Source organism: Phyllostomus discolor, chromosome 6 (genome assembly GCF_004126475.2).
Source record: "Phyllostomus discolor isolate MPI-MPIP mPhyDis1 chromosome 6, mPhyDis1.pri.v3, whole genome shotgun sequence".
Classification (NCBI taxonomy): domain Eukaryota; kingdom Metazoa; phylum Chordata; class Mammalia; order Chiroptera; family Phyllostomidae; genus Phyllostomus; species Phyllostomus discolor.
Window position 1 is genome coordinate 14613707 of NC_040908.2, and position 9907 is coordinate 14623613.

At 48.3% G+C, this 9907-nt stretch overlaps 1 protein-coding gene across 1 annotated transcript; it reads left to right on the top strand.

Annotated features, from left to right (window-relative positions):
• Positions 1–4710: 4710 nt before the first annotated feature.
• On the top strand, positions 4711–7148 carry DNAJC5G (DnaJ heat shock protein family (Hsp40) member C5 gamma). The gene is made up of 4 exons (XM_036029948.1): positions 4711–4912; positions 5203–5416; positions 5577–5721; positions 7081–7148. The coding sequence occupies exons 1-4, from the start codon at positions 4800–4802 to the stop codon at positions 7146–7148; spliced, it is 540 nt and encodes a 179-aa protein (XP_035885841.1). The 5' UTR covers positions 4711–4799.
• Positions 7149–9907: the final 2759 nt, after the last annotated feature.

The window sequence follows — 9907 nt, forward strand, 5'->3', positions numbered from 1 at the left end:
AACTTCTCTCTTTACAAAGTTGGGAGGAGACAGGAAAGAAAGGATGATAATGATGATAAGTGATATAGCACTCGCCATGTGCCAAGCACTGTTCAAACTAAACACTTGAGCCTCCTAACAACCCTAAGAGGTAGGCACTGTCATCTCCATTTTACAGGTGAGCAGGTGTGCCCTGCTGGCCTACCTGCAGGTCTGCAGCATCTGGAATTGCAGGTCAGAGAGGACAGGAGCCCTTCACCTCCCACCCTGGGACGTCTGCTCCAGGGAGGACAGACAGACAAACGGGGCTGGTGGTATTTTTTTCATCACATGTGGTATGTATGCCTTCAACTAGGAGGAAAGGAAGAGGGACATTTTCTGACATCATCTGTGAAAGGAGGGGAATGTCAGCTAAGCTTCAGTCTGTCTCTAACCTAGATTTTAAGCGGAGCTGGTGTACATGTGGAGCAGTCACGGTATAGACGCTGAACGGGGAGTCGGGAGACTGAGCTCTGGATGTCCCTGGTTGACCTTGAACAGGTCAAACCTTCTGGCTGGGTTACACTTTCCTCCATTAAAAAACAAAGGCACTGGATGAGAATTAAGTCTCCGAGGTCCCTTCCAGCTTGGAAACTTCACAATTCTAGAACCTGGTGGTTGGGTATGACAAATTATGATCTCTCTCTCCCACTGCATATGTTCAAGAACATAATATTTTGGGTATAAATATGTCAGTGTCTGCTGTCTGTATGTGTGCATTCCAGCTATATGACTAAAACTTTAGTTGTTTGTGGGTAAATAAGGGATGACTCTTAGTTTCCTCCGGAGAGACCAAATGGCTCTGTGAGGTAGCAATCCAGAAGATCCCTGACTCAGGTAGGGCGAGAGGGCAAACAGTTCCAGAAAAGGTTTCAGTCTGTACTCATTCTTTAGCGTAGTTATTTTCATGTTTTTCCATCCTCTTTACACCAAATCTAACTTAGTCTTGACATCAACCCTGGAAATGACACAGGTTTATACAGAAGAGGAAAACAAGACTCAGAGATTCTGTGACTTGTCCCAGATGACACAGCTTATTAGAAGCAGAGAGAGGACCCAGGACTGGGGCTTCTGACTCCTGGCTTGTGCACTCTCCCTAGTTCTGTGCCGGGTGTGGGAAGAGACAGTGTGCACAGGAAACAGAGCCAAAGCGGGTCTGTTTCTAGGTGAAGGCCAAGTGGGGGCCAGGACGACTTGCCTGCTCCATCCCCATCTCTGCAGCCTACTGGCTGCAGCATCCTTTCGGTCAGAGCAGAGGTGCAGAAACAAACATAATGGCTATTGCAAGAGCCATGCACTGCAGTTAGAATTAATTAGAATGTCAGAGGGCAATGATAAGAAGTAATAACATTCTGGAGCCTCTGGCAAGGTATGAAAGATGTTTACTCATGCTTCTCAGCACCTACTTTGTCCCCTTTCTCAGCGCTCATGTCTGTGATCCTACCACCTCTTGGGGTGGTTGTGAGGATCAAAGGTGAAAGTATCTCCGAAAAGGCACACAAAAGTTTGCTGGTTCGCACCACCAACCATTAGTTGTTGAGCACCTGCCGTATCCCAGGAACTCCATGAGGAACTGGAGGAGGACTACCACCAACAAGAAACAAGACACTCAGATTCACCATCACCATCTCCACGACTGCCCGCTTTCTCTTTGCCCCTCGTGTTGCTTCCTGTCTAGGACCACAAGAGGGAGGAAGGGCCCTGTAGTCCTGTCCAAGGCCCCAGGGAACTCTTGCTAGAGGTCAACCTTCAGGCCTTCATTGGACCAGCAGAGGGAGCCCTCTGCTGTCACGCATTCAACAAACCATTAATTTACTGTGAGCAGGCATGGTTCTAGGTGCTGGGGATACAGTGGCGAACAAACAGACAAGGTCCTGGCCCTTAGGGAGTTCAATGTCTACTGGGGAACACAGCTTTTGAACAAACTGACATGCAGATAAACATATATTCACAAGTCATGGTGAGGGTGTTAGGAGGTGGGCAGAGAGGAGTGGAACTCCATTTATAAGGCCTCTCTGAGGAGGCGCAAAGCTGAGATCCACAAAGGATGAGAAGTTGGCATAGCAAACAGCCTGGGCAGGAGTCCTCCAGGCAGAGGGGGCAGCATAGCCAAAAGCCCTCGAAATGGGAGGGAACGTAGGGCCTTCAAGGAACTGACAGAAAAACTGCCTGGCAGGGACCAGAGCAATACAGACTGTGGTACTTGATAGAGGGGGAGTAAGAGGCAGGGGCCGGACCCGCTGGGCCTGTAGACTGAGGTCAGGAATCTGCTGTAAGCACACTGCACTTACTTCTAATGCCTTCTGCTCTGTCCCCAGTGCCAGTGAAGAAATGGCTCACGTTGCTCTGCTAGTTCTATCTTCCCGTCACGGTGATGACAGGCTGCAGGTTAGTTAGAGAAATTTGGCACAGTACAAACCTCCAGAAAAGCCGTCAGCTTTAGCTCCTTCACTTTGGGTCACTAACCTCTAGACTCACCTGACCCAGAACCTATGACCTGGGTGGGTGATGCCAAAGACATTCCTCCCCACCCTAATCACAGACCTATAGAAATAAACTAGTTAATTCAGTGGTCCTGTGTCTGCTGCATGTGGACTGCTTACTCAGTTTGCTCAGATGGCGCCCACATCTTGGGGTGGGGTATTGATTTATCACTTAAAACCCAGAAGGGGAGATGAATGTGCACAGATAACTATTAAAGAAAAGAGAGTGATAAAAGCCACAAGAGGGGTAACAGACAGATATTATTGAATTAATGCAGCTTTCCATTACGTGTTATGGGAGCCACTGAGTGCTCCTCTCCAACACCACGAAGTGGTCAGTTACTGGTGCTGCGAGCACTACTTCCCGCAGGGGGTCACGGGAAGAGAGGCCAGGTAGAGGCAGGTGCTCTCATGTCCTGCAGGGTGGATGGAAGCTGGTTAGGGATGTAAACCGGTACTTCTGGTACTTTTGGGGGGAGAGAATAATATGGATCAAGGGCCTGAAAAAAATTTCCCTTTGACCCAATAATTCTACTTCTAAGCAATCAAATCTACCCCAAGAGGAAAAACAGGTTTAGTTAGAGCTTGATAGATAAGAATTTGCATCATAAGGTCATTATACTAGCAAATGATTAGAAACAACATTATCCAATCTGGATTATATTAATATATCATAATTACATTATGGTACATACTCATGATAGAATAGTATTTAAAGGAAGTTTTTGAAGAATGGTAGTAACTTCTGGAAATGTTCAAGATAATGTTTTAATATTCATATTAAATATTAACAGCAGCAATATAATAGATAAATGCTTTGACAGAGCAAGATGGGAATTCCCAGTATTCCCAGTATTCCTTCCCAGTATTACTCCCAGTAATACTGGGATTCCCAGGAATACTGACATTTGAGGTGGGTCTTAAAGGACGTGCGGGAGTTTCCAGGTGGAAGGGAAAGAAAGGACCAAGTGGAGACCCCTAAATTCTGAAAAGAAGACTGGGAAGGTAATACGCCTCTTGAGAAAGGCGTGCAGAAACCATGCCTCTCACAGAGCCACCTTCTGCAAGCCCATTATCCTTCCTCGAGTGAGTCCACGAGCGAGGACTGTGACCAGGATTGGTGACTCCCTCTCACCAGAGAGGGGATATCCCTGGAGGATGCACCCCGTGGAAAGGTCTACAAAAGATGCTTCGCTGCCCTTGGCTACTGGCACCAGGCATATCCCTACGCTCAGGTTTCCCACGAGCGAGCGAAATAAGTCCCAGGGCCCACTCAGCTTCACCTCCCGCACCTTCCGGTGGCGCCAAAAAAGTACCGGGAATGTTGACACAGTGCGCAAGCGCAGTGGGCCGCTGGACTCCCCGCGGGCTATGAAGTTTCGTACCCTGATGGATGTTGTGTAAGGCACACCAGTCTGAAGAGAGGACCCCAAGGTAGAGTGACAGGCCCGGTGGGGAGGCCACAGAGCCAGAGGGGACCTGAGGAGCCAGAGCATTCCCTTCTGAGGTTCTTGTCTTGGTTCTCCTGGGCTACGGCCTTCCAGGCTCTCCCCACTCTCTGGGGTCTTGCTGCCTGTTGTCTGGCTGGTCGCTGGTCGGCTCCTACAGCTACCCCTTTTCACTTCCTTCTTCATCCCTCTGTGGTCCACTGCCCTGTCTCTGAGGGGTAGGGGTGGGAAGAGTTGAGAGCAGAGGCTGGGAGGAAGAACAGAGTCTTTGGCCTAGCTACAAGCACTGTCCCCTGGCCTGGCTTGGGGTCCCTTAGCTCAGGGGTTGGTCTCAACTGTTTCTCGCTTGGTGACTGTAGATCTCCTGGATTCCTGACCCAGCCTATTCAGAGACTGAGGCTGCAGTGGTCTCTCAAACCCAGAATGAGTTTGGACAGGACCAGCGCTGTTTATTTAAGGTGCTAAGTAGCTCTGGGCAACATCAGTCTCTTCCAGAGCTGAGACCGCCCCTTGCTTACAACTCTCCAGGAGGTGGGGTGTCCAGTGGTCTGTGTAGCTGAAGGACACTGGAAAATGTGAGCTGTTTCCTCTTTCAAATGTGAATTTGAATGTCATTTCTGGTCACCTGCACTCTGCAGCTAGTTGTAGATCCCACTCACTGTTGTCTTATACTTGGCCCTTTGTAGTCATTTACCTACCTAGTCATTTGTAGTCATTTACCTACCTAGTCATTTGTAGTCATTTACCTACCTAGCCCCTGAAGACAGTGAGCTTCCTGTCACTGGACGTTTGCATCTCAGCAGCCTCACCTGCGGGAGTGCTCACACATGCTGCTCCCCTGAGCCAGGTCATGTCTCACGTGGACGAAGCAGCCCGCCGGCTGTCCCAAACCGGGACATCCCTCTATGCGGTGCTGGAGCTTAAGAAGGGTGCCTCACCTGAAGACATCAAAAAGGCCTACAGGTTCAAACCTCAGCCCCTGATCAAACCCTGGACTTCCCCCCTTAAACCCATTTCTTTCTGCCTTGCTGCAGCCCCTTTTAAAAGCCCACTTTGGTGCTGGATGGGGCCACCGTCCTCTTTGGTGTGGCGTGGGAGGGAATTTAGACTTGGGCTGCTTGCCTGCATCTTTTTTTTCCACATCTAATGCATTCCTCCTTTCCTGCCTAGAAACCTATCCCTGTCATTCACCCTCACCCGCCCTAACTACTCCCAATTCTCTCCCCACCTGCTGTTGGGTATTGCCTGGGTAGGAAACTGGCCTTGAAGTATCATCCAGACAAGAATCCAGGGGATGCCCAAGCAGCAGAAATATTCAAAGAGGTCAACACAGCCCACTCCATCCTCAGTGACCCTACAAAACGGAAAATCTACGACCAGCATGGCTCGTTGGGAATATATTTGTATGATCACTTCGGTGAAGAAGGTGTCACGTACTATTTTGTGCTGAATAGTTGTTGGTTCAAGGTACACAATTCTCCTTAGTCCCTTAAGAATCAGGAAGGAAGGGTGGCCCTCCTCTCCTAGGGCAAAGCTTCTGTTGCCTCATCTTCCGGGTGCTAGGAGGGAGCTTCGATGGATGCGTACAGGAACTGTGGGACTGGGGCCACTCTTTCCTGCCTTTTAGACGCTTCTCGTCCTGTGTGCTCTGCTCACCTGTTGCTGCTGCTGCTGCTGCTGCTGCTTCTGCTGTGGCCAACTTAAGCCGCCATCTGAGGAGACACTGAGGAGAAGACACGAGCAGAATGTCCAGAGACAGCCTCCGAGATCAGGTGAGAACCTCGGACAGGCACCGAGGTAAGAGCTGGATGGCAAATGAAAAATATCCTCAGGAGTGAAACTGTGAACCCCTAAATATGAGAGTCTCAAGTCGGTATTGGGGCAAAGTGAAGAAAGGGAAGGGGAGACACTTGTTTTCTGAAGGGCTTGTGCTACAAACTGACAGTTTGAATGTAATGTTGGCCTCTGGACAGTCAAGATAAGGAATGGATGGGAGTTAAGGTAAGCAGTGGGTGGGAGAGTGTGCCTAGAAAAGGCAGGGACTGAAGGCAAGTTAGAGGATGTGGTTTATTGTGTTTATTCAAGAGGAAGATGAAGTGTCTGAGATTACTGTATTTTGCCCCGTATAGGGCACACCCACGTGTTTGGCCCAAACTTTCAGGGAAAAAAAAATCTTTCATTTTAATTTTTTAATTCAATTTTTTATTTATGTAGAAAACCAACGATCATATTTCAGAGTATTATTTTGCATATGGACATCATTATTGCTTTTGAGAGTTACACTTTTAATGCATAAACATAAATAAAAGAATTAAAAACATTTATATCGATATGGAATTAGTACTACCCAGGTATAATGAGCATCCTTGTTTTTCCCTAGAAAAATTTGGGCAAAAAGTGTGCACTATACATGGCAAAATACGGTATCTCCACTCCCACTAGTTGAACTTGAAAGTGTGAGTTGACTGAAACCCACACCAGCGCCACCTAATGGTGCTGATGTGTAACTGCAAAGCAATGATTTTCTCACCAGTAGGCTAAAAAACTGTGACTAAATGTTTATATGTGTTTTTTCAATTTCATCATAGAAAACAGAGAACATTTTAGAAGAGGGGGAGCTACTTATAGTGAAGACGAGCTTTAAAAGTTGAAGAAGAGTGAGGTATGAAAACTGAAACGCGGCAATAATTAAAGGATAGGAGAAGAACATACACTAAGTTCAGATGAGTCACGACTGGGAAGTTTACACCCTCACAGCAGCGGTTTTCCACCAGTGCGCCACCAGAATTTTTAAAACACGGAACACCTGACTATTTAGTTGGGGGCACGGACCTCTTTCCCTTAATTTGTCAAATGAAAAAATGACAACAGCTGATACAACAATAGCCATCTGGTGTGAATGAATCAAAATTATACCTAAGTTTTGGTCCTATTGGAAAAAATGTATTTTTGATGCGCCACAGCATTTTAGTAATTAGTTTATGCGTGCCATAAGATGAACACAATTGAAAATCGCTGCCTTACACAGTATAGACTATAAGTGTTTATATCCTTATCTGGGGGGGGGGGGTTGCTTTACATTCTGAGTGCTCATTCCTTCTGCTTAATATGACACCAACTTCTGTCCTTAGGTGCTGACCCAATAAAGGTGCCTTCTGCTGCCCAGGCCATTGGTCACATTGAAGAGAGGAGCGAGTAAACCTGACATTGACCCTCATTTGCCCCTCTTGTAATAATCCCAGCTCCAGAAGCATTGATGGTATCCAGCCCAGTGAGGATGTAGTCTCTGTCCTTGATGGTGTCACTGACCCTGGTGGTCCAGGGTTGCCCAGCTACTCTTCTTTTTAGCTCCAGTCTCAATTTTAATTTGAGAGCAGATCTCCCATCCCTACCCTTAGGAGGTCTCAGACAGAGGTGACAGATTTCCCCAAGCACCCTTTTTCCTGTGCCTCCCTTGGGATTTTAGCCAGTGTTGGCCGGGTAGGGTCCCTGGGTCACTTGTGATATCTCCACCAACATCCCGAAAGCTGAGCAGAGTGGATCCCGCCTCAGAGCTGCGGGACCAGTGAACCTTCCTTGGCAGCTCTGTGTGTCCAGAACTCTTAGCGTCGGACTCCTTCCTGAGCCCGTACACTTCCCTGGGCTGCTCTCGCCTTCTTCTGGTGCCCATACACTGGACATTGCCAGCCTCATTCCATGCCCCCATGAGTCAACTTAGGAAAAGTATGAATGCATCTGAGGCTTATGGGGGCTTCTCCTGCCTTTGGGGCGTCCCTGAACTACAGCTGCCCGCACGGCACCCATTAGCACGGGTCCTGGGGGTTGACTGAGGTTCACATCTCAGTGCCTGTTTGCCTCCGTCCTTCCACCACATCTGATGCGGGCTGAACGCCATGTATCTTGTTTTTAAAACGGGCATGAAACACGTGATAGGGAAGAGCTTGTACTTCTACAGACCCTCTCCCCACTTGTGCCTCTTCACGCGGGCTGTTTGGTTGCCCTGCCCTGGAGAACACCTTTCATTTCCTGTCCTCTCAGGGCCAGAGTCTCATAGCTCCTCACACTTGTCTCTCCCCACTGTGGGGAGGGCTGAGGAATGTCAGTAAATAAAAGAGCTTTTGTCCAACTTCCAGCCAAGATGGAGGCGTAGGAAGACACACTGTGCCTCCTTGAACAACCAAAACAAGGACAGCAACAAATTTTGAAACAAAAAATTACCAGAACTGCCAGAAATGAAACTGAATGAAAGTCCAACAACCAAGGAGTTAAAGAAGAAACATTCATCCAGACCAGTAGGAGGGGCAGAGATGGGCAGCCAGGCAGAGAGGACTCACCGCTAGGTGCAAAGCAGTGGCTGGTGGAGCGGGTGGTCCCACATTTCCCTGCAAATAAACCAGGAGGAGCAACTGGGGAGTAAGACAGGCCACGCAACCCAGGGTTCCAGTAGGAAAATAAAGCCTCAAAACTTCTAACTGAAAACACCTGTGGGGGGTTAAGGAGGCAGCGGGAGGAACTCCCAGACTCACAGGAGAGTTCGTTGGAGAGACCCATAGGGTCCTTGAATGTACACAAACCTACCCACCCAGGAATCAGCACAAGAAGGGCCCAATTTGCTTGTGGGTAGCAGGGGAAGTGACTGAAAATTGGCAGAGAGTGGAGCAAGCGGCACTGCTCCCTCTCAGACCCCTCCCCCACATACAGCACCACAACGCAGTGCTAAGGGTTGCCCTACTCTGGAGAACACCTGAGGCTCCACCCCTTACTACGTAACAGGTGCACTGAGACAAAAGATATGTTCCAAATGAAAGAACAGATCAAGGCTCCAGAAAAAATACAACTAAATGATGAAGAGATAGCCAACCTATCAGATGCAGAGTTCAAAACACTGGTAATCAGGATGCTCACAGAAATGGTTGAGTATGGTCACAAATTAGAAGAAAAAGTGAAGGCTATGAAAAGTGAGATAAAGGGAACCAACAGTGAAGGGAAGGAAACTGGGATTCAAATCAACAATTTGGAGCAGAAGGAAGAAATAAACATTCAACCAGAACAGAATAAAGAAATAAGAATTTAAAAAAAAATGAGGAGAGGGTTAGGAACTTCTGGGACAACTTTAAACATGACAACATCTGAATCACAGGGGTGCCAGAAGGAGAAGAGGAGGAGCAAGAAATTGAAAACTTATTTGAAAAAATAATTAAGGAAAACTTCCCCAATCTGGCAAAGGAAATAGACTTCCAGAAAATCCAGGAAGCTCAGAGAATCCCCAAAAAGTTGGACCCAAGGAAGCACACACCAAGGCACATCATAACTACATTACCCAAGAATAAGGATCAGGAGAGAATTTTAAAAGCAGCAAGAGAAAAGGAGACAGTTACCTACAAAGGAGTTCCCATCAGACTGTCAGCTGATTTCTCAAAAGAAACCTTACAGACAAGAAGAGGCTGGAAAGAAGTATTCCAAGTCATGAAGGCAAGGACCTACATCCAAGATTACTCTATGCAGCCAAGCTGTCATTTGGGGGAGGGGGGAAGAGCTCCTGTCCAACCCAGTGCATATGTGGGGCCCCAAAAGACAAACTGTGCCCGGGAGAGAGAAGAGGCCCGCAGGAGAACCAGGTAGAGGGCCGGTGCTCACATCTGAGACCAGTCTGCCTGGGAGAGTGGGAGTCGGGACAGCTGTGAGCTGGGGCCAAGGCCTCCCGCAGCCTTGTGATGATGACTTTGTCAGAGCTCTGAAATGTCCCTGGAGACTGACTCCCTTGGTACCCAAAATAGGTCCCTGGCACTGAGGTCCCTTCAGCCCAGCTCAGCTTCTCCCAATTTCCTGACAAGTCTGAAGTCCTTGGAGTGGCTTCGGTGACGTGTCCGTGGACCAGAATCGCCCACGTTCCTGCGCACAGGCTCCCGAGGTCGTTCTAGGCCCTGGCACAACGGTCAGCTCTAGCCTCCCGAGCTG